Here is a 25,758-nt window from a genome sequence, read left to right on the forward strand (position 1 = left end):
CATCATGAATATACAATTATGACATGTAATGAGTGCTTGCAGAAAAGAGCAGGAATACATCAATATTGTGGTTGATGGAAGCCCTGCTGCTGTCCCCTGGCTCCCTCTCCTCAGGTCCCTCTGGCTGGTGTTGGCCCTGGCCCCTGGGCAGTAATCCCTGGACCCCCGTGTACCTCTGCATGTTCCCATCCGCTCCCATTGCTCTCATTAGTGCAGTGCTGGGGCCCTGCAGGCCTGGGGAGCCTGCCTCCTGCTCCCCCTCTCTGCTGCCTGGGTAATGAGCACATAATCAGCCTGGCTCCCTGGCAGCAGCTCACCAGAAGGGCATGTGGGTTTATGGCCGTGGTGTGTGTGTGTGTGTGTGTGTGTGTGTGTGTGTGTGTGTGTGTGTGTGTGTGTGTGTGTGTGTGTGTGTGTGTGTGGGCACAGTGGGGTGTTTCAATCTGAACCCCCAGTGGCCCAGCCTTCCTTTGCTACACTCCCTCTGTATCAGGGGATGCTTCTGCTCACACATCTGATGACCCTTTGTCTCAGATCACCTGATCTAGAATGGCTACTTCCTCTTCTAGTTCACATGACCCAATACTCTATTGCCAGAAAAGATTTAAGGGGAAGAAAATATAAAAAGTGAAAGAAGACAGTGACTTGAGATGGGAACCAGCACTGTCCACTACCAAATCTAAAGTTAGGCAATTAAAATAAGTCAAATATTCTCCCTCAAAATTAGCTACAGTAAATCCCTCACGTCTGAATGGCAAAGTACACAAGTCTCTCTCTATTGACCTTCCTGGTTCAATAGACGTCGCACAGATATAGAAGGCTCGCCGCAACAGAGAAATCCAGAGTTCAGCCAAGGCAGGGCAGCATGGAACCAAGCCAAAGTCCTCAGTGTTCACGTCAAGTCTTCAATAGCCCCTTTCAATTCCTCCTGATTCACTTCCCATTACTCTGCTCCTTATTCTGATTTTCTGCTGTCCCATAATGCAAGACCATGCATTTCATAATGTTATATATTAAGTAAATAAAATAAAAATCCATTGGCAGGAACAAAACAGGGCACAGCGGACAAACGAGCCATGCTCACAGAGTCACCGACAGGTCAGCAATTATTGTAATAAAATATATTTAAATTAGCTTCCAATTGAGAGTGACGTCAGCCACAGAGCAGCTCTGGATTCCCCAGGGATAGGCCTGCACTGCTCCCACTGACAACAGCTTCCCATTGACACCACTCAATGAGGACTTTGTCAAGTGCATCATTGCGTTTATGAGATCCGACAAACACACCAAACTAAACAGACCCGTCTAGCCGGGATTACTGAGGTCACAGGCTGAGTCACTGTGGTTATTTTCCCACAGCGTGGTGACTGAGGCTGGTTCTCTCTGAGCACATCTACAGATCACTTCCCTAACCCCAGATCAGCAAGATATGCTGTTCTACTTTCTCTCCACACTTCATGGTACGTTGATCCCTAGTGGCGTTTATCTAGTGTTATCACTAAAACAGCAGGTCCAGCACGTCCAGCAGGTCCAGCAGGTCCAGCACGTCCAGAGGTGCACAAAAGAGGCTGTGCCAAAACATAATCACGGACGACTTATCTACGGAAAGGTATATGAACTGGCCGGACGTGAACTTAAATTATATGATAATGAATGATAAATGATGTATTGGACTGGTATGGAATGACTAGATGACTGTTGTGTAATGATGTAGTGTAGTGAAGGGTGCTGTGAGCTGTTACGAGACCCAGTGGATGGATAGATGGTATGGTGTACTCACTAGGTGTCCTGGGGTGGGGGAGCGGGAGTCTTTGAGTCCAGCAGCTCCAGGGACATCCAGTAGAGGCCATTTCATCTGCAGGTACTGTGGGGTGAAGAAGGAGTAACATGAAATCAGGATTATTTAGATAGATTCAAATGAAAGCGATCACAGAGAAAAGGAATGTATTTCTATACAATAATACCTAACCTGGTTCATATACACTCACAGTTCACAATCACACAATTTTACACCATATGCTATTATCTAACTTGCTATAATGTGTCAGACTAACTCGCTAATGCTTGTTGAGAATGAATAGCATGAAATATGGTTTAGCGATTCCAGAACAGACCACAATGTAATAAATGGTGTGGGAGCCAGCAGAGAGCCATAACTCTGACAGACACCTGTATGAGACTCATATGCTGTTGGAGTCAGACACCGGCTTTTGGCAGCAGGGGGAGAGGGATGTGAACATAGCGGACTGGAGGGGGACTGTGAAATCGCAGTTTGTCAGGGAAAAAACAAGATTCCAGCTGTGGGCGCCCATCGACTAGCGGGTGGGAAGGGACAGCTGGAAGGAAGCTCCATCAGGAGGGGAAAGGCAGCGGTGGGGTCTCTGCACTAAGCCTATGGCATCCTGGTGAATTGTTTTGGCCTTTTGACCCAAACCAAACTAATCCACTTTTATTGTTAGCATTTTTCAACTTGCTATCATAGTTGTCATCATTGGCTTAAACATTACTGTTTTCTTTCCATTTTTTTGGCACAGAGTTTAACACAATTGTTCATTTATGGCCGCCCAGCCCATGTGTAACTCCCCATGGGACAGGGTCATGTATGGAGGAGTTGTTTTATCTCCTGCTGAAAGCAACACGTTTAAAATAGATTTTCTAGATCAGTCTTGGTGCGGTGTGTGGAGCTGGTGCTCAGACCGATGCAAAGCTCGGCCATCTGGTTTGTGAATCAGTTTAAATACCGAATACAGCAGACTGTCATACATGTGCATTTTGTCCATGGTATCCAACGATTTCAAATTAATTAAAAGGGTTTTCATTTCAGTTTATGCTGCATTTGTGGTATCATAGATATTCTACATTGCCTTTTGGGCATAGAATACCAACACGATTCCAAAGCCTCAGCATGTGTCAGTAGTGATGGAACAGCATTGCTGTTTAGTATTTGCGAGTCGTTTTGCACATTACTCCATAGTTTAATTTATGTTCACTATGACACTCCCCAAAATGGCTGGGTCAGCAGCAGGCTATATAGAGAGAAGGATGAATGACGTGCATCTCAGAGTCCCCATAATCAACCTCTGCCACTGGGGCTTGGGTCTTATCAGGCAACCTTTAACTGTTTTGCTGTACTGATTTGAAGGGTTTAAGACCATTTTAACAGTTTAGTTGTTTCAGCTATTTTACTCATCTCTCTCTCAAAATCCATATCCCAGATTAAAATAAATAAAATATCTATTTTGCATGGAAAAAAGCCATATTGTACAATAAGACATGGCACGTTTCCTCATCTTACATAAACCAAGGCTGTGCACTTAATACATTATACTGTTGCACAAAGTCTATAAGGGGGAGAACTCGCTGCATGCATGTGAAAGATGACAAAAACCTTTTCAAGGCTTAAAAGGAGTTGACAATCATCTGTGCAGGATTAGATTTTTAAAGCTTCATTCATCACTCTGAGTTCATAGGGAGGAAGGAAGCTTGGATGACTGCGGGTTAAAAATGGAAAAGACATAACAGGAGGGGGAAAGGGAGAGAGGGAGAAAAACATTTTCAGGAATGAGTTTGTCGGAGCAGGCAGAGGGTATTGTTTCCTGACAGCTGGGGTCCAATAGAGTACTGAGGGAGGGGGGAAGGGGACCCTTATTCCCATCCAAAAGGGGGGGGGGGGGGGGGGGGGGATTCTTGGAGTTGACATCAGTCCTCTTCATTTTCACCACACTGCTCAAGGCTGAATCGCAGGTCCCAACTAATGGGCCCAAGTCCATACAACTGTCAGGAGGCCCTTGCTTTTAGATGCTGCTAGCTCCCTATTGAAACTTTATTTTGTTCCGTGCATACTGCTTAATGAATGCTGCTTTCTGGAGGGAAAACCAAAACAATACATTTTTCACTGTCTAATCTATGTCAATCACAAGTCCCTCCACAAATGAAACAAGCCCTATTGTGAGCGTTTGGTCTACCCTGGCCATGCCAGCCCCCAGCCCCTCCTTCCCTTATTGGACAGCTTCTAAGGGGACTGTGGAACATACCCTGAGGCACTTTTAAATGTAAAATGAGCCAGTCTCCTTCATAGAATTGCCACTGTACTCGATGGAGCGGCTGGTTAGAGAAAGACCCCTTCAAAACGACCATCTTCCCCAACCATCCCTGTAAAATGTCTACCTCACACACCCAGTATTAGCAGTTCCTACGTCACTGTAGTCAACTACACACCAGCCGCACACTACGAGAGAGGGAGAGGTGGTAGGGGATCAACTCAGGGGGGGCCTCAGAGTTATTAAACTGCTTTCTAGAAATCTTTACACACACACACACACACACACACACACACACACACACACACACACACACACACACACACACACACACACACACACACACACACACACACACACACACACACACACACACACACACACACACACACACACACACACACACAGGTCAGTGTTCCTCATGCAGGAAAAGCTGAGAGTAGTTTTTATATAGATCTTTCCTTCACTCCAAGTACGGGGTGGGAGCCTCAAATTAAAGTGGGAATGTCATGTTCTCTCTTCAAAATAACAGAACATTTAGGCTAAGAATCAAGGGACCCTTATTCAATCAAAATCAATAAAAAAAATTGTGTTTGACTAAAAACACAAAAACCTGGTCAACAGATTTGAATAAATCCCCCCAAAATAAATGCACGTACATAAAACCCAGAAAGGAACGCATGGTAAATAGGAAGATACTATTAAAAAGGGGGTTCCCATGGCTGAAGTCTTGTTGAATAATCTGTAAAAGATTGAAACTAAAATCAGCAATTACACTTTACAGTAAACTTCAGGGAGTCGTGTAATGCTTTGTAGATGCCCTTAATTTCATTAGAAACAAAATACCATTTGAGCAGGCCTAGGTTGGCCTCCATAGAGACACTGGTTTCACTGTAGAGACTGCTCTGGTGAAGAGTTTCAGAAGTTGTGAGAGCTGTGCAAATAAAGTCAACTTCTGCATCTATCTGATCCATTTCCATGCCTCTAATTGTCTTCCAGCCTCCCTCTGCCTCCAGAACTCAGAATAGACATCAGTAGAATACTGTGCTACTTATCAGGGACCCAGATGCAACAAAGGTGGCAAAGTCACCACAGAAAATTTCCCAAAAGCCAAGATGAAGCCCTTTGGTTTTTCGAACAGAGAGAATACAACATATGCTCTGGGGCATGCGGACTGCCAGAGTTGGGTTGTAATTGTTACATTTCTCTCACAGAGCAGGGGGAAACATGGCCAAGTGTCTTTGTCATCTCTGAAGTGTGTGCTGTCATACTGCTGGCCAGGCAACAACATCAGAGCATGGAGGAGAGGAGAGGCAGATGTCCGGACATTTGTTGTCAAAGTAAGTCAGACACTCTGCCAGAGACAGAAAAAACAGCCCAAACTTTTCCACTAACTATCTGCCGTTACAACTCCTTGAAAATAATTTAATCAATCTGCGATTGACACATCCTCAGGGTATTTTGTTCTATAGTCAATCAACTACAAAAATGTGTCTTTGAAAATGTCTACAATGTCTATTTTAGGGACCACACACACTGCACCGAATGTTGATCTGCCGTTCATTCGGCGCGGTGTGTTTTAGGGTTCACCCGCTGGTGGAAGTCATTTTGGCACGATTCTACATGTAGAATCGGTTTGCACTAGGTTTCTAAAGTATGGCTGGCACTCGGTTCAGAAGTACTCTCGGCCAGCAAACGCTACCGGTGTGTCCGTGCCGAGCAACCTTGGCTAAAAATCCTATTTCTTGCTCCCCACATCACCATGGATCTCAGTGTTTGGAAATCACTGTTAAATGTTCTAACTTTTGATGATGTATATAAAGTTAAAAGTTGTAGCTGATGACATCTTTTTTTGAAATGCGCATTTTTCACGTACAGTATGTTGACACTGGTATTGTGCTGGAGATAATAAAAATGAGGTTGAAAAGTGGTGGAGTTGCCCTTCCAATACCAGCAGATGAATTGACAGGGACACTCCAGGGCAGAAAACGTGCCTGGCGGGCAGGGTGTCTGCTCTGGGCCGGGGCCATCAACCCCACTCTCAACACTCTCTTCTCCAAACAGCAGGGAAAGAGGATGCTTCCAGGGATTGCTCCAGCATATATGTCAATCACCTACTTTGTGGAGAGCCCCTCCCCATTGTTTGCTTTTGCCCCCCAACAGAAAATAAATGGGCCACACAGCTTGCTGTTAAGAGTGAGCTGTTAATGATCCTCTACCCATATGAACAGCAGCACTACACAATGGCCTTGCCAATCCTTACGCCATAGTCCCTCCCTGCTTATTTCCGCTCAGATCACCTGCTTATGCGAGCCATTGCCACCTCTACTTGATCTATGCATGACATAAAATGAAAAAAATGGTCTCAATTTGAATTAAGATCCATTGTTTGCGGACATTACAGGCAATTACATAGACAATTAATAAGCAAACTCCAGCCCTCATTGTGCTAATTAGTGGTTAACTGACGGGGAAACGATGGGCAGTTATGCTGGTCAGCTTGGCTGCTACTGGCCACAGAAATAGCTGTTAGTTGAAAAACAGCCCATTATCCAGTAAAGTGGATTACCTTAAGAGGAAGTTGTCCATGAAAACAATCCTCAGGAAAACGAAGGAACTTACAGAGAAAATATTATGGTGCCTACATAATTGATGGAAATAACAATTTGTTACCGTGAATATATCCACACCCTGTATTTATCATTTCTTATGTAAACATAGACATACACTGCCCACCTTTATGGAGTTGTCAGCAATTAACAAAAATGTTTTCACATTAAAGAAAAATATAACCTTGAATCAGTGTTTACATTGATCTTTGTGTCTAATAAAAGTTGATGAGCTAATCCAATAACAACTAGAAACACTTTATCAATTCACTTTCAAAGCCCCAAAAACAGTCCTTTAAGGATAAACTGTGTGCCAAATGCACAAGCCTTCAAATGGATACATTGCAAACTATGCCATTTTGAATCTGAGAACATAAAAATGATAGATGTGTTTGGTAGGATATGTGAATAGCGGGGTGATATTTCTCAACGCCCCAGCCCAGAGCAGACACCCAGGTTATGCATGGGGTTAACCCTGAGAAGGCTGCTGTCTCAAGCAGTGTCACTAGCATCCTTCTAATGGCTAGCACATTCAAAGTGTCCATTAGTACATGGAGGAGTGAAGTTAAGTGACTGTGACAGGGGCACTCCCTCAGCTCTCTGGGCCTCTATTGTGACCAGGTTGGTCGCCCTGCTCTCTTATTCACAGCCAGGGAAAAACTGGGTCAAAGGTCAGCCATCCAGAGTGCACTGGTTTCTATGGCAACATGGCCTATTAAGGCCAGGCTCATTGGCCTCTTAACATGCTCTTGTATACAAAAGAACTATTAGCGCAAAGAGGGAGAGAGGAGAGTGAAGAGGGGAGGCAGCGTGAGGGAGGTCTTAAACACAGTGGAGGGGCTTTGCCAAGATTCTAAATCAGTTACACACTGTGCCAAACAGTCCCAGATAAATCCAACATAACAACCATCCATGCTTTCTTACAACCATCAGTCTTGGTCAAATAAAGAGGTGACATCACTGGTCCATGCTCGTCTACAAACTACAAAGTTGACGTTTAAGACACAGAAAAACAAAGAAAAACTTGCAGAATCATCAACACTTTTTTTAAAATTCAACCTTTATTTAACTAGGCAAGTCAGTGAAGAACAAATTCTTATTTACAATGACGGCTTACCCCAGTCAAACCCTAACCCGGACGACGCTGGGCCAATTGTGCGCCGCCCTATGGGACTCCCCATCACGGTCGGTTGTGATACAGCCTAGAATCAAACCAGGGTCTGTAGTGACGCCTCTAGCACTGCGAAGCAGTGTCTTAGACAGCTGCGCCACTCGGGAGCCTAATTGGTTTGATGCTCAACAGAAAAAAGGCAGCTTGCGTTCTTTTACACATGCATTAGATTCATTTGTAAGGAATTCTAAATTACACAAACATGAAATAGATTAAGTTGTATTGAACTCAGTGAGCTTTAGTGTCATATGACTAGGTGATGTATATTCAGGAAAATGCCATACTGGTCTGCAAGCCCTGATTTATTTAGGCTGTTATTTAGGCTGCTAAAAATCAGATTCTATTTGTAAAGTCCCCACTAATGAATTTTGACTTCTGACTAGCTGCAAAAACAAATGTATACAGAATCTCTTTTTACACGAACAAACAGTGCAAGCCCAAGATATACCTCTATTTTGGCCTTTCTGAATAGTGCCTTGAGGGTTTTACTAGAGAGAAAAAGACTGTGGCTTTAATGAGACAGCATTTTTTGTAGCTCAAGCAGTTATTTGTATCAGGGTTAATTTTTATTTGCGGGGGGGGTTGACATGATCAAAAAATTATTGCCAGAGTTTAAAGCGTGTTGCTACAGCAGAACAGTGAATGTCTCTTTAAACGAAGTACAGTATCGTTTTACTTTAAGGCGATTTCAAATCAGATGTGGTTTGGAAAATAAGCACTTGTTGGGGTGAAAGTTTAGAATAAGTTAGCAATTGTATTACAGAAAACAACGGCAGGCTGGTCAAATAAAACAATGTATAATTAGAGCCACAAGAAAAGAATAATGTGTCTGGCAGGAGGCTCACTTTCTCATACAAAGAGAGTAGGCAGTCACGCTGTTACACTCAATTATTTGAAGTGAATTATGTGGTATCTGGTTTCAATTGTGATAGACTACCCTGGTAAACTCAGTATTAATGCGGTCCAATGTCAAGCCATGCCACACTTATAACGGAGGAGACATTGTCCGTCTTTCACGTAATTTCCCCTGGCACTGTTTGTCCAGTAACACAACATTTTATTGTTTGGGGAGCAGCCTACTTTCATTGAAATGCACAGCCGTAAACCTCTGTAATTAACTCCAGAACTAGTTGTGACTAACAGTGGTTGGCTGGATGTTTAATGTAAAGCTCAAGAGAGAAATCAAATTAACTATCTCTCTGTGTGTGTGTGTGTGTGTGTGTGTGTGTGTGTGTGTGTGTGTGTGTGTGTGTGTGTGTGTGTGTGTGTGTGTGTGTGTGTGTGTGTGTGTGTGTGTGTGTGTGTGTGTGTGTGTGTGTGTGTGTGTGTGTGTGTGTGTGTGTGTGTGTGTGTGTGTGTGTGTGTGTGTGTGTGTGTGTGTGTGTGTGTGTGTGTGTGTGTGTGTGTGTGTGTGTGTGTGTGTGTGTGTGTGTGTGTGTGTGTGTGTGTGTGTGTGTGTGTGTGTGTGTGTGTGCTAAAAGTGCAATATCTACACAAATGACATCAATGAAACCTGCATTTTTCAGTTATACCCAAACACAAATGTACTGACAGAGACAGCATGGGTTACCAAGATAATGGAGCGTGTGGTGCCAGCCAAGCAGGTTAACATGCGATAATAAGTCCACCATACACCCCCACACAACAGGGTAAATACCTCTACACAATAATCACTTCTAAACTGAGGTAGAAACAAAAAATAAACTTTTTCCAGAAAATGTAGATAAATATTTACACCTCTGGGTAAATTTGATCTTAAACAAGGATAAGTCTGCCAAATTTTGTATAACTCCTCAGACCAGCTGACACAGGCAGGAGGCCGTGAAGCATCTTTGAGAAAGTCAGTATGAAAGAGGAGTGGTTAGGTGGGATACATAGGGGAGAAGGAGAGAGAAAAGGGGGCTAAATTAAACACATTTGTTTCTGCTCTCACATACCACAAGTCTTATGAAAACAGAGGGCTGATTGTGTTCACTCTGCAGCCCCCCCCCACTCCAACTCCACCCCCCCTGCCCCGAGCACCAGCCCCTCCCCCCACACACAGCTGCCTGCAGATGCCTCCTGTGTTTGCACTGAGAGTAGGCACAAATCTCAGGGCCTGAAGTCTCAGCCCTGCCTCATCTCAGTTTTACTGCCTGACACCCCTCTCACCCCACTGCTAACCTAGTCTCTCTCTGACACACACACTGTGGGTATGCATGCCTGAACTTGCAGCCCATACATCAGAGTTAAGTTGTTCAAGTTTAATATGGCAGCATTTTGGACTTTAAAAAACGTATTTACATAATTTGTAATCAAACAAAGTTATTGCTGATTCACATTTTTTGAGAAAAAAAAGTCAAATGCACCAAACAAAGGAAACAATAAAAAAAGTACAAATATTCAAAATGTTCACTAGTACAAACATATATAAAATGACACTTTCCAAAGAAAGTTTCTGAAGATTTTAGGCCAATGGAAAGCCAGAGCAAGTGATCAGCCCATCCCTCTGCCTGCCAGTCCCCTGCCTGCCAGTCCCCTAATTCCAGAAACATCTATCTTTAGGAGGGACACGGAGCAAAACGAGCCTGGGTCATAAGGTCCTCTACCTCTTCAAGGTTCACCAAGTCGTCAGAGCAAAACAACGGAGTAGTAAGCATATGCAAGGAACCTTCCCCTTCCTGAGCACACAAGAACCGCTCAGTCCCTGTCAACACTCAGGAAAAACCTCTGGAACAAATACTTTCCGGAGTGATTGGAGGAAAAGGGAGAAGGATGAAATTCAGTGAGCTTAAAGAAAGAAAAAATCTTTACGGCTAATAAATGCCATGTCAAATTAAATCAAATGATCTGTATCTGAAAGGGATTATAGGAAGTACCAAAGGCACAATACTAGCCAAGAGTCCTGATGAATGCCAATGATATCATGGAGATTTTCATGATATCAGGGAGAATGTGGGCCACTAAATGTCAATGGCATGATATTGAATCAGGGTTGGGGTCAATTACATTTACATTCCAGTCAATTCAGAAAGTGAACCAAACTCCAACTGAAATTTTAATTTTTTTAAATTAAAAAGCATTGAAGAGAATTAGAATTTTAGTATACTTCCGGAATTGACTGAAGTTAAATGAAATTGACCCCAACCCTGATAGAAATCCATAAAGATGTAACTACACCAACCCATGGCTAACCTTGCCAATTTCAAAAAAAATATTCCAGTCTTTGCATATTACTATCATTCAATCTGAATACATTCTTATGAGAGGGGAAAGGTGATTATGACCAGGGGCTGCAGCAAATATCAGATTCCCAGGCAGGGGTAGAGCTAAGGGGAGGCCCCTACCAATTACACTGAGTGTTCAGGAAAGTAGAGCCAAGATCATGCTGCCACAGACCTACCTGAACACCAACCACTCTCCACAAATCACCACTAGAAATACTGCGTATACTGTTCAGCTCGCATAGTAGTTTTGTTGAGATTGGAGAAATATATCTTTATATATTCTTTCCTAAAAAACAATTCTCTCCCACTTCACAATGCAACAAACTCCTTCCAAATCCAAAGTGCTCACTCCTGCAAACAATTAGAGATGACCTGAGCACTGTAAGCTGTGTGTGTCAGATAGAGAGGGGGAGAAGGAGCTGATGGAGGAACGAAGGGGGCGAGAAGGGAGAGGGGAGCTTGTGCACAATTACAGCAGGGATTTATGGCCTGAGAAACAATTTATAAATCACAGCGCCTGAGCTAATGTGATCCAGATTGCTCTCCATGCAGCTGCAATTTTGGTCTGTGTGAAACTGCATAATAAACCTGACTGGAGGTCATTTGTTGGGTGGTGGTGGGGCAGAGAGAGACTGGAGTTGTGGGTGGGGGCTAACGAGGGTGAGGTCTTTGGCTCGCAAACTCTGGAGGTGTTTTGGACAAAAATGCTGGGAGTCTTATATGTTGGGTGGGAAGTTTTGCTGAGGTGCAAAATAGGATTGTTGATCTTGACAGATGCTCGAGACAAAGTGTTCTTGCGTAAACCTCACAATATGACTTTTCACATGCAAATAATAAGTCAGACGTTTATAAAAAGCTCAGTAAATCAAAAAGCCATTTTGTATTGCGGTGAAAGGTAATTGAAGGAGAGCACCAAAGCAGGCCTCTAGCAAAAATACTAATCTTGTCTTTGAACAAATCATATTTATACAATGGCACTAGCCTAGCTTGCAATAAGACGCTATATCCATGTCTCAGGCACAAGTTCTAAGCCAATGTCATTACACCCATGTGAAAGAATTTAGCCACCATAATCAAATCAATGAATTAGACCGAAAATGAATTTTAGATTGTGATGAGGGAAAAAAACAAGAATAGTGTGGCTTTTTCCCTCTCTTTTCGTATCTTAGGGCTGGTGTGAAAAAGGGAACGGATGTGCTCAGTGAACCCGGGGCTTTGGTGACCACTCAGCCAACTGGCCCTGAACCTTGACCTCTCACCCTTCACCCTGGGGGGCAAACAAAGCTCTGAGTGACATCTGAAACAGGAGACCCTATGGGGAGAGAGTGTCTGGACAGGGCTGAACTGACCCATTAACTCTGCTGATAAGATTTAGTGCCTTTTTTGTTGTTTCGTGTCTTAAACCATGGGGTAGCACACAGCTCAATCAAAATAACGAAGCAAGCAACTAATTTGAGGTTAAAGTCTTCATCTCATTTATTTGCCAACGCCTCCATATTATACGAAAACAAACAAAAACTGTTCCCTAATGAACGACTTCACCCGCCTGACGCCAAGCTTAACTGTGATTACCAACAACAAGCAGGAGGGGGGTTCCATGGAGCTAGTGTTAATACATGTTTAACGAGGGGCTTTGCTAAGCTCAGACTAATATGAATTATAGCAAAGGAGGAGGAGGGAGAACAGAATAACATGGCAAAACACATTACTGAAAAATACAATAAAGATGAAACAAACAATTCCCAGTGTGTTTATAAGGAGCTCACTGAAGATTATTCACCACTCTTCCAAAACGTTTCAACACAATAGCTCATGTAAATAGCCTTCTAGCATTAGCATGTTGTAAACAAAAACACTGGAGAAAGTTGATGGAAAATGTGGTGTATAGAAGTAATGTGAGCCTTGGTCTCCAGAATGCTTAAAGCCACTGTAGTATTTAAATCAGGCAAGGAGGGAGGAAGACTGGGTGAAGGCAGCATTCTGTAGCTCAGCTGTGAGGCTCTAAGCCGTTGCCCTAGGGTCTTTGTCCTGCCTTTCAGGGCAGGTCTGAGGTAGTCAAAGACCCTATTCATGAACAGCGCTCCCCCTGCCAACACCCATACAGCCCCAGTCAACTCAGCCCACAGCTATAGAGCCTTTCCATTTCACACGAGAATCAGACTTGCCCCCAAAGCCTGCTTCAGGGATTTCCAATAGCAGGCCTTTCCAGCCCATGTACAAATCAAACAAAAGGACTCCTTGGACTATTCCATGTCATATAGGCTTGATTAGAGCTTTTTTTAATGTAGCTAGCTGGTCTGACTATGCAGCAAATAAATCATTCACATTTGTAAGGATTTTGTATCAAACCATGTAAATGGATGAGGGGTTTTGCCAGTGGAAGGTGTAGAGGAGTGTGCATCCCAAAGAGTCGCCATATTGCAACTGCACATAGAGACCCCACACTATATTTTTTGTGTCGACATTTTTTCAGAATAAATTTCAAGTCTTATTCTTTAGTATACCATTGATCAATCATGCTAGTGGACAACCATTTCAAAATTCTGAAAACATATATTTGAAGACAAATATGGAAAAGTGTCAAATGAGGGAATCACAAGGACAATCCAAGGCAGAAGGAAGAATCCCAATATCACTTGAAACCGATGCTTTAGGATCTCAGCTGGAATTCGTCAGTGTGTTGAACATTGCATCATGGTTTTAAATATGCCATGAAAGGCCATAAAACTACAAATCAAACTATGAAAAGCTGTAAAAAAATAAAAATAAAAATAAAGAATATATACATACATAAAATATACACATCTCATCTGACTAACTGGATCCACAAGTCTAGGTGGAGACAACGAAGCTACACATTTCAGACTACTCGAGTCTTCGCTTTGGCTTTAATCAAATTTGACGCTCTGTAGAACATTGTGACTCCTTAACAAGTACAATTGGTTTACAGGGGTTATGTGGAGGTCGCTAAGGGCACCCAGGGGCAATAGAGAATTGCATATGTTTGGACATCATCCACATCAACAAGCTGAATGATAACTAAATAACCATTTCCGTTATGGCATTACACTGAAAGCTCTGTCAGCGTCCATCAGCTGTGCTCCTAGGACTGACTGTCACAATGTGCAGAGCTGGCGGTCACAATGTGCAGAGCTGGCGGTCCAAAACTGCTGTTCCACCTACATGCCTTATCCCAGAGCAACCTTGGTTTTTGATTTAACCCACCTGGAAGACCAGGTGTGTTGAATTTAGGCAATCACTGAACTGATCAATTAGCACAGTTGGTCAGGTGTGGTGCCTAGTTGGACCAAAATCCTGCAGTACCTGCGACACTCCAGGAACAGGGTTACCTACCCCTTATCACCTTTCCCCTCTCGCCTTATCCTAAGAACCTTGTTTGAAAGTGTTGCATCTTCCCCAGACATCTTCCTCTCAACAAATTAATAATTTGAGTGAAAGTTTGTAAATTGGGTAAATAAAGCTTATACACTCTTCCAAGATACATTAATCTGCTGCTTGTAAATGTATTCAAGCTTACAGTGCATGTACTATAAACACTAGCATTATTACACTGTAAATGTATGAAATTGTAATAGGAGTTGAAATGGGAGTAGCACGCCAGTTCACACCTTAGTGAACTTGTTACGCATTGTATTGACACCATGAACACTCATATTTCTGACAAATGTTTTGAAGTGTCATGTAATCACCTAGGTATGTACAACTTATAACCGAGGAACACTTATGTATGCCCAAGAAAACACATTTTCATCCACCTGTGTTAATGTGGCATCTAGGACCTTTCTGTAGAATGAATGCAGGTGCAATGTGCTGTCTCGACATCCCTTACCAGGAGACTTGAGCCAGGGCGAGCAGTGCAAAGCCACAGCACCGTTATGGGGATTTGCTTTTCTGGAAGGAGACGAACTGATTTACAACTTCAACAAGAAGAGCAGCTGCTCCGCTCACTAAAGTCATCCTGGAAAGATACCCATTCATGTCTTTAAAAACTGGGTGGTTCCAGTCCTGACTGCTGATTGGCTGAAAGTCGTGGGATATCAGACCATATGCCACAGGTATGACAAAACATCTATTTTTACTGCTCTCATTATGTTGGTAATCAGTTTATAATAGCAATAAGGCACGCGTTGAGTTGTGCCTAAGAGCAGCCCATAGCTGTGGTATATTGGCCACATACCACACCCCTTCGGGCATTATATCTTTAATATAGTACAGGTTGGAGAGTCTACTCTGGCCATACTAGTATATACTTAAGAATTATTATTTATTTTTTACCTATGGTAACCTACCTGTAGTTACTTCACTTACTGTACCCTTACTGTACCCTGCGTTCTTGGAAGTAAAGATTGCAGAGTAGACCTAGAGAAAGCATTTCCATGGCCTTCATATGAACTTAGGTGAAACCAGATTAATATCTGAGTACCAAGGAATCTAGAACTGTATGATCTGATAGTATCATGCAGCTGTCTGATTGGCCTGCTAGGGAAGGGCAATGCATTCTGGTCCACAGCAGAGTAACGCTCTGTGGGGGAGAGAATCCCTCAGATAAGAGAGCCTCAAGGTCTGGAAGCTGGCCGACCTCGGGATAACAACCAAAAGAATAGCAAGGCCCATATCTACCCCAGTTTATGCTCCCACCACCACCACATCTCATCAACAATCTCTCCTCTTCCCAGCTCCCTCCGTCTCCTGCTGCCTGCAGAGCTTAAATTAAAACCAGCTGTTTGGAATACCAGACTGATGAAAACCTATTTAGATTTTTTTCTTCCTGCTGTACAATCAGGTTTTATAGCGTGGAGTGAGGACTTTAGTGTACACTTTAAGAGAGCTAACGTTACTTAATGTGCTATAAAACGGGGCTCCACGACATGAGGACCACATACAGAAGGAATCCCAAAGCCCTGAGTAGTGGAGCCGTCACTGTGTCCCATCCATCAGCCAGGGCCCAATCACCTGGGAGGCAGATTGATTACCCAGACCCCTTGATAAAACCAGGGAGCCAAACTCCCTCCTAAACGGAGGCTTACTCCTAATACCGGAGAACATAGACATTAGTGAGCATGAGACATGCTGGCATTAACATGATATATTATCCAGCCTCCACAACCTCCTGCTCATGTCATGACAACCGTTTTATTTTCAATACAATTAACAGCTGTATGGCCTTGCTAGGAGCTCCATTGTTTAGGGGAGGATTCCACATATCACAATGGTGGTGTCATGGCTTAGCCCTTACCTCAATGCCGAAGTTGACGAGTTTGTCTCAGACTCAAATTGCATTGCTTCTACCTTAGCTCATCTGGCTCTCTGAGCCCCATGACGGCCCATCCCGAATACGCTAGAAAAATAAGAGCATCTGCTAACAGAGGGCTGTCCATGTACACCACACAGCCTGTGGTATGCTGAGAGCTCTTTTCCCTTTAGGCATGGGGGAGGTCAGGAAACTGCCTTCACAGTGTTGAAGTTATATTATGTGGAATGAGTGGCATACAGGTATACATGATCCACACTCTGGTGTCCTGAAACCTGCTGCTGGGGTTTAAGTTGATAGTTCGGGATTTTTATCTACTTGATCTACTTCCCCAGACGCAGATAAACTTGTGGATACCATGTCTCTGCATTCAGTGTGAAGAAAGTTCCCAACTTGCGTTAGCGCAAAACTACCTCAAACTTGGTTCATACTGGACAGAGGAGTTCAGCTGACTCCGGGGCAGTAGATAAAGGGATTCAGAGCCAAAATCCCGAACTATCCCTTTAATGATCCGCACCATTACATTGACTCAAGCCATTGACTCATCTCACCTTTTAAATGTGATAAACACTTACTCGCTACACTTATTCAGTCGATCCACAGACCACACCGTCATTTACCATGTGTGCGCTTGGGTGGTCTGTTTTTTTGGAGCAATGCACATCTTTTGGTTAACCCGATACCTCAACGGTCCATGCATTTCTAGACTCCCAAATAGCAAAATTCACAAAGGGACGATAACAGAGATTCTTGTTGTTGTCTTCTCACGTTGGAAAGATTACCAGCACTGTACACTTATTTGAAATAAAACCTACTGCGTATTTAAATAATAGCTAAAACATTAGCTAAAAACATTACCTTGCTACTCCGCTAGCAGATTGCTAGCTAAAAACAGTAAGCAAGCTAGCCTTTAATCTTAGCACATCTCCCCCATGTGAAATAATCAGATTTATAAATAATATGCCCTGGAAAATATTATTACACTTGCCAGTGTAACCTACGACAATAACATACGATATTTTCGATATTTTCGTATACGATATTTTTTATTTAACCTTTATTTAACTAGGCAAGTCGGTTAAGAACAAATTCTTATTTACAATGACGGCCTACCTGGGAACAGTGGGTTAACTGCCTTGTTCAGTGGCATAACGACAGATTTTTACCTTGTCAGCTCGGGGATTCAATCTAGCAGCCTTCGATTACTGGCCCAACGTTCTAACCACTAAGCTACCTGCCGGCCCTGATATGCTGCTTGAATGCATCAGATAAAGATACAGCACATGGTTACAGCTGTTTTAACCCTTTCAAAATAGCCTACAATCATATAGTTATTGCTTCTAAACAAAATGCATTTGAGGGGGATTCTATTAAGGCTATAATGTTGCTTGGTTTATTGTTTAAAACAGTCGCTGAGATTATAATTTGGTTATCAATGCAAAATAGACTGCCAATTTGATGCATATAGATCAGATCAATGAACCAAGCGAGTTGGTTCAGCCTCATTATCTACACAACACTGCCCCTACCCAAAGGAAGGAATAATGCGATGCTTTTCAAAAATTGAGTGGAGAAAATCTGCGTAACAAGCGCCGTATGCAGGCCTACGTACTACAAGAGACCGCCCATTTTGTGATGAAAAACGACATGCACGTTATGCACTACGATCTAAGGTGCCTGTCAACCAGCTCCTTACTTACACCTGTAAAAGTAGGCACAGCGATTTTTTGTGTGTTATATATATAATTTTTATAAACGTGTTATTTCTACATACTGTAAAGTAAAACAGATGCTATCAATGTGGATTTGAAAGGTATTCATGCTTTGGCTGGCAGATGATCTATCAAGTTCAACAAAAAGTAGTCCCGATTTCTTCATGAAGAAAAGTACTGTACCACATCTGAAACTCTGAAGTAGTTCTGGCCAGACCTAATGGATGTGAAAAACACATATCTGGGATAAATAAATTGATAAAAACACATTTGCACACATATTCATCTTGGCACTTCAAAGGGATTCATTGATGTCACAGAACGTAGGGAGTCTGTGGCTGAGGGGGGAGGGGGTGGTTATCCTTTCCTCAAAGGGTGCTGAGATGCTCCTGATGGGCCCTGCTCTTGAGAAGCCAGCGAGTGCTATAAACAGAATTTCTAATGGCAGGCGGGAGGGTTGGTGGGTAGGTGGTGAGCTAGCAGGAGAGGGGTGGCGGGTGGAATTGAAGCCAGCTCATGCTTTTCCACAGAGACCAAAGAGGGAGGAATAGAAACCAGGACTGGCACCATTTCACACACACTTCAATACAAGTGCTGTTATGAACTGTACATGAACAACCCTGAGTCTGAAAGATGAAATACAGAGAAATATCCCTCCTCCCAGAGACACCGGAAAAGAGGTAGGCTGAGATTCTAGAGCAATGACCTAAGTAGCATCTTCACCACTTCATGAAATAATCAGTAGAAATGTTAATGCCAAAACAAATGCCTCATCTCTCAAGTGTAAAACCAAGTTCCTATAGTGTTAAAAGTGGTTTGTATTATTTTCATTCAATTACTATAGAAGGGGTGGGTACGTCTACTAGAGAAAGGTTTTCATACAGACTTTAGGACATGCATGCCTTCAGAAAGTCTTCGCATCCCTTGACTTTTTACACATTTTGTGGTGTTACAGCCTGATTTTAAAATGGTTTACATTGAGATTTGGTGTCACTGACCTACATGTCAAAGTGGAATTATGTTTTTAGACATTTTTACAAATTAATTACAAATGAAAGGCTGAAATGTCTTGAGTCAATAAGTACTCAACCCTTTTATTATGGCAAGCCTAAATAAGTTCAGTCGTAAAACTTTGCTTAACAAGTCACATAATAAGTTGCATGGACTCACTGTGTGCAATAGTGTTTAACATGATTTGTTAATGACTACCTCATCTCTGTACCCCACACATACAGTTATCTGTAAGTGAAATTCAAGCACAGATTCAACCAAAGACAAGGGAGGTTATCCAATGTCTCGCAAAGGGCACATATTGGTATATAGGTACAAATTAAAAAACAGACATTCAATATCCCTTTGAGCATGATGAAGTTATTAATTACACTTTGGATGGTGTTTCAATACACCCAGTCACTACAAAGATACAGGTGTCCTTCCTTACTCTGTTGCCGGAGAGGAAGGAGAGGGCGGCAGGTAGCCTAGTGGTTAGAGTGTTGGGCCAGTAACCGAAAGGTTGCTGGATCGAATCCCTGAGCTGACAAGGTAAAAATATGTAATTCTGTCCCTGAACAAGACGGTTAATCCACTGTTCCCCGGTAGGCTGTCATTGTAAATAACTGATTATATAAAAAATAGGAAACCGCTCAGGGATTTCACCACGACGCCAATGGTGACGATGACTTTAAAACAGTTAGAGTTGAATGGCTGTGATAGGAGAAAACTGAGGGTGGATCAACAACATTGAAGTTACTCCGCAATACTAACCTAATTGAGCTTTACACACAATTCAGATGTGAAAAGCCCTTGCCCAAACCGGCTGCGCGCGTGCGCTATCGTGCATACATTTATTTTGCCCCCTCACACTAAACGCGATCACGACACGCAGGTTAAAATATCAAAACAAACTCTGAACCAATGACATTAATTTGGGGACAGGTCGAAAAGCATTAAACATGTATGGTAATTTAGCTAGTTAGCTTGCACTTGCTAGCTAACGTTAATTTGTCCTATTTAGCTAGCTTGCTGTTGCTAGCTAATTTGTCCTGGGATATAAACATTGAGTTGTTGTTTTACCTGAAATGCACAAGGATCTCTACTCCGACAATTAATCCACACATAAAATGGCCAACCGAATATTTCTAGTCATCTCTCCTCCTTCCAGGCTTTTTCATCATTTAAATTATATGGTGATCGCATCTAAACTCATTGTATTACCACGACTACCGGCAAAACAGTTCATCTTTCTATCACCCACGTGGGTATAACCAATGAGGAGATGGCACGTGGGTACCTGCTTCTATAAACCAATGAGGAGATGGCACGTGGGTACCTGCTTCTATAAACCAATGAGGAGATGGGAGAGGCAGGACTTGCAGCGCGATCTGCGTCAGAAATAGGAATGAGTTCTATTTTAGCCCTTGGCGTCGCAGACGCTCGTTGGCGCGCGCGAGCAGTGTGGGTGCAATAATCGAATAACATGGATTTCTAAATTTATTTTGCGACGCTCGCGCACGCGACGTGTCCGGTCTGGTCAGCATGTTAGAGACTTACCCAGAAAGACTCACAGCTGTAATCGCTGCCAAAGGTGTTTCAACAAAGTATTGACTCAGGGGTGTGAATGAGATATTTCTGTATTTTATTTTCAATACATTTGGAGAAAAAAAAATTCTAAAACTTGTTTTGACTTAGTCATTATGGGGTAGATGGGTGAAAAATTAATATATTTAATCCATTTTGAATTCAGACTGTAAATGTGGAATAAGTCAAGGGGTATGAATACTTTCTGAAGGCACGGTATCAGAAATTTAATCTGGGTTACAGCTGGATATTAAAAAGTGTTAGTAGAACACGGTTATACAGAACCTTATTTTCCTTTAGTTTAGCCAAATAAACTTGTAGGACATTTCATTTACCCATTGCAAGCAATAAGCCCACTTATGACAAATAGTGTATACCATTTTAGAGGTGAGATGTTTGCAGGCCTTAACGTTCCTGATGCAATCTTTTTTTAATCGAAATGCTGCCACTAAATTAATGTAGATTTGTTTGCCTTTGAAGAAAAAAATCCTTTCCAAAACATAAACCTAGTCCAAAATGTTGCTCCGTTTACACCGTCCTTGGTTAAAAAAATATTTGCAAGCTTACATCAAGATTACTTTCAGCAGTCGCACACAGCATCGAGGCTTGTCAGAATGAGAGCTCTGGACACTGTTCCCTCTGTAGCAGAGCACAGACAGAACCTCCCCTGCTGCGCTCCTCACCACACCCCTGCACCTCCACCATTGGGACTGCAAGGTGAGTGGAAAAGACAGTGTTCTACCTGATTAAAAGATAGCTCCACACAAATGCCGCACTTCCGACTTACTCCCACACCAGTTTGTTGCCAGGGTTTTATGTTAATGTCAACTCTAGAGTAATTGTGTTTCCATAGCTAGGCCTGACAGTGAGACTTGTGAAGAGCAGAATCAACATCCTCTGCATAATCAAATCAGTTGCTTTGTGAGAAGCTGTTAAAGTTCAGTTAGACATTGTTATGTAAATGGTGGCTGAAAAGTACCACTGGCCTGTCTGGCTTTGGCCCCAGGTGAAAAACTGGTCCGCCGGAGCCATGGCCCAGTGAGACACGGGTGCCAGCCCCCGTAGATGGAAACAGAAAAGTCTGAGCCTTTTGGGTAAAACACTGACGTAAATCCTCAGTGGAAATGCGCCAGAATACTGTTTGCTTATACAAGGTGAGGCCCTTTTTTTCAACAAGACAATGTCATGGTTTACTTTTCTTTGTCAACATATTTTTAAACACCAAAAAGACTGGAAAAGGGAAGACGTCAGAGAGGCATGCAATTGTAGTACTGACATGTTCAGACATTGTAGCAGCACATTCACGCCCTAATTGACTAGCACACATGCATTTGATTCAGTTGTATCCAGGTGACTTTAGCCTACCTGACACACTGCACCCACAAGAGATAATTCACTGTTTACTGATACAACATTGTAAAAAGGGAGTCCCTTTAAAAAAAAAAAAAAAAATCTTGACTGAAATATAATAGGGCCAATAAACCTTAACGTTTTGAACAATTCCTCCAGCACTCTTCACTGAGAGTTCCTAATCACATCCATTTACAATAGGCCTAAAAAACAACACTATCTGACAGTCTACCTCACAGGGGAAAGCCTCCTTGGCCCTCACCCATGACAACAGTCTGGTGAAACGTCTTTCCAAAAGCAAAGTTCCTCCTGAACTCTCAGCGGATTACAGCGGAATTTCAGCTCAGAACAGCCACTAAATCAGTTATGCTTCTCCCTCTAGAGATTTGTGTTGTGCTGAGCCAAAGTGTCTTACATTGCTCATGATAGGGTTGTCATTTGCACATTCTTAAGTTGTGCCTCAAAAACAATAGACATACCATACTAGATTAAACCAGAAACACTGGACTCGGGTGTAAAAACAAGGCGTATTCTACAGAAAGCATGCTGGTCTCTTGAGAAAAGCCTAAGAATAATGCTTATTCAGCTGTTACTGTTCTCTTCGTCTGGATATTACGTTAGTTCTAAAAAAAATGGAATATCAATTGATTGAAAATACCCATCTATTGTCATAGTCTTTAAAATTACTCATATTTATTTCTAAATTAATTCTATCACATCGCTTGCAATTATTTCATCCAGTTACTGGGAGGCCAGAAGGGGGAGTTGTTGACAGTATTGTTCGAGAGAGAGAGAATATACATTGGGGAGAAAAAGTAAGACTTCCCTAACAGTCTCACCTAAAAGTGAGACGTATGCAAAATTGGCAAGGCAGAGTTGTTGAAGTACCTCTACTGCGCCTATGTTCGTGTTTACATTCCTTTTTCTGATCCACAGGTATTCTGAACTCTGTTTTATTCTTATTCCTGATATGTACATCTTTAAAAACAGACACTGCAGGCCAAATCCATTGTTGTTGTTTATTTTTTATGTAGTAACTGTTCAGAGCTAGAGAACAACATATTTTCGACACCAGTCTACTGTATGAAACAACTTTCCCCCTTTGGAATTAAAACTTGAAATCTGCAGCTTGAGGGCTATTAGGTATTCTGTTTGAGAGTCTTAACTTTTATGCCCTTCATTTATATACATAGGAGAGAACCAATCTGGAGCAATGATGTCAAAGTCAACAAGACAAAGTTCTGGTATGAGCCTGTATAGAGATCTCAATCACAGTCTCCAGCTAACGAACCAATTAGGAAACCTTGCAGGTATGTAGACAGAGCAAATGTACAGTGCAAATGTTACTGTGGAACTCATTAGTTTAACAAACTTGTGTACCCAATGTTTGAGCAGAGACCAATGACCAAGTATTCTCCATTAAATGCAGCTATATCCAACTCGGCATACCAATTAAAAAAACTATCATTGTAGGCTAAAAAGATTATAAATTCAACATCAGATTATTCAAAGTCAGAGCATTTTCTACTAAGTCCCAGGCAGTGAGTTTTATTCAGCTCCATATGGCAATACCAGTAAATCAGTCACAGTTTAGGACTACTTGTTCAGTAAATATCCAGAGTATTCCAGCCAGCCATTGTCTCACTGTGGCTGCTCTACCAAGGTGGTGCTCTTTGACAGAGCGGGCTCAACATGGCCCATTAACCTGATTCTTTCCTCCCCCTATAGTTTGGGGGAGCTCCAGAAGTATTGGTATGTGACACATTTGTTGTTGTTGTTTTGGCCCTGTACTCCAACACTTTGGATTTTGAAATGATACAGTGCAGACTGTCAGCTTTAATTTGAAAGTATTTTCATCCAAATTGTGTGAACCGTTGAGAAATTACAGCACTTGTTGTACATAGTCCCCCCATTTTAGGGGATCAAAAGTATTGGGACCTCATTTACTTATACAGTATGTGTATTAAAGTATTCAAAAGTTTAGTATCTGGTCCCATACTCCTACCAAGCAATGATTACATCAGGTTTGTGACAAAAAAACTTGTTGGATACATTTGCTGTTTGTTTTGGTTTCATATTATTTTGTGGCCAATGGAAATGAATGGTAAATATTATATTGTGTCTTTTTGGAGTCACTTTCATTGTAAATAAGAATTGAATACGTTTTTAAACACTTCTACATTAATGTGGATGATACAGATGCACACATATCACAATGCTAACCTCACCCGTTATTGTAACGGAGAGAGGTTAGCATGTCTTGAGCATATAATATTTGTCTGTATCTTTCTCACTCATCATTATTTATGATTCATTCAAGACTATCCATAATCACAGTAGCATCCACATTTATGTAGAAGTGTTCAGAAACATAGTCTATTCTTATTTACAATAAAATTGACTCCAAAATGACACAATACATTATTTAGCATTCATTTCTACTGGGCACAAAATAATCTGAAACACAACCAAAACTAGCAGCAAATGCATCCAACAAGTTTGTAGAGTCACAAGCTTGATGTAATCATTGCAAGCTAGAAATATGGGACCAAATACTAAACTTTTGACTACTTTAATAGACATTAGTGAATTTTTCCCCAATATTTTTGGTCCCCTAAATTGGGTAGACTATGTGCAAAAAGTGCACCTCATAGTCATAGCATCATTTAAAATCCAAGGTACTGGTGTACAGAGCCAAAACAACAACAAGTGTGACTGTCCAAATCCTTTTGGAGCTCACTGTAGCTCCAGCATTGGTAAACTTAGAGGGAATGTGGATCCCTCCCTAAAGCAACTGAAATAAAGAAAACCGACAGCCCTCCAGACTCACTTTTTGTTTAGGAGTTTTTTCTTTTTCTGAACAAAATCAAAACCATGGTGGGAGGTAGAGCTCTGGGTCCCAGCATGCTTTGTGAGGGGTCATGGAGGAACAACATGAGGTCAAGACAGGGTTTACCAAAATGTTATCATTTCCCTCACTCAACATAATAAATAGGATATATCTGCTAAAATACTAAGTCAATTTTCTGTATCTGGAATTGGTTTTCATTGTAAATAACATTATTAGTATATGGGGTCTGGCACATTTTGCAAAAAACACCCAGAAAAAAATATTTCACTGACCTTGGATATGTTTAACATTTTGGTAAACTTGCACACAACAGACAAAGGGAGGAGAAAGGAAGGAAAAATATCCAGAAGGAAGCAACAAGAGGGGAAATATTGTATATTTGTCCATACAATTAATATTATTGTGATGTGAGTGAAGTGCATGGATTGCTTGCAAAAAGATGGATCATACAAAATGATCTACACGAAATGGTCTTAATTTAAACAACTTTTCATCTCATTGCCAAATTCCGGATATGAATCCACAAAAATAGTAAAAATTTGAATCTTAGATCGAAGGAACCGAAATTAAGGCAAACATCTGAATGTATCCAGAAAAATGTCAAAGGGCCATATGAGAGTGAAAAGTGTAAACAGAAAACAGGCCTTCTACTTAAACTAGTATTTTCTTTTGACTATTCCTACAAAAAAAAAATGTCATGACTTGAGGAGCAAACAAACATCTCCACAGTGGTATGAACCTTGTGTGCAGAGAGTAGGCATTTAGTTAATGAGCCCCAATGGAGACCTCCAATGAAGCCATCAAGCGCCTGCTCAGAATAACAATGGTCAACTAACGCCTCCCTAATTGAATGGAAGGTACAGGGAGGCAGGGAGAGTTGGTTTGAAACAGTGAAAAGGAGACAGAAAAAAGCAGATAAAGGAAGGCTGTTATTGCTTTTCAGTGAAATGCTTCACTGGTCCCATCCAAA

General features: G+C 41.9%; 1 protein-coding gene across 4 annotated transcripts in view; it reads right to left on the bottom strand.

Annotated features, from left to right (window-relative positions):
- Nucleotides 1-25,758, bottom strand: part of LOC139545392 (transcription factor 7-like 1-B) — a 51,373-nt gene that overhangs the window by 20,168 nt on the left and 5,447 nt on the right. For 3 of the 4 annotated variants that reach the window (XM_071353111.1, XM_071353110.1, XM_071353113.1), the window contains exon 4: nucleotides 1,781-1,864. In XM_071353111.1, the coding sequence (XP_071209212.1) occupies nucleotides 1,781-1,864 (84 nt within the window). Of the gene's footprint in view, nucleotides 1-58; nucleotides 271-1,780; nucleotides 1,865-25,758 lie in introns of all 4 variants that reach the window. The other variant, XM_071353112.1, reaches the window with a different exon arrangement.

Source organism: Salvelinus alpinus, chromosome 19 (assembly GCF_045679555.1).
Source record: "Salvelinus alpinus chromosome 19, SLU_Salpinus.1, whole genome shotgun sequence".
Lineage (NCBI taxonomy): Eukaryota > Metazoa > Chordata > Actinopteri > Salmoniformes > Salmonidae > Salvelinus > Salvelinus alpinus.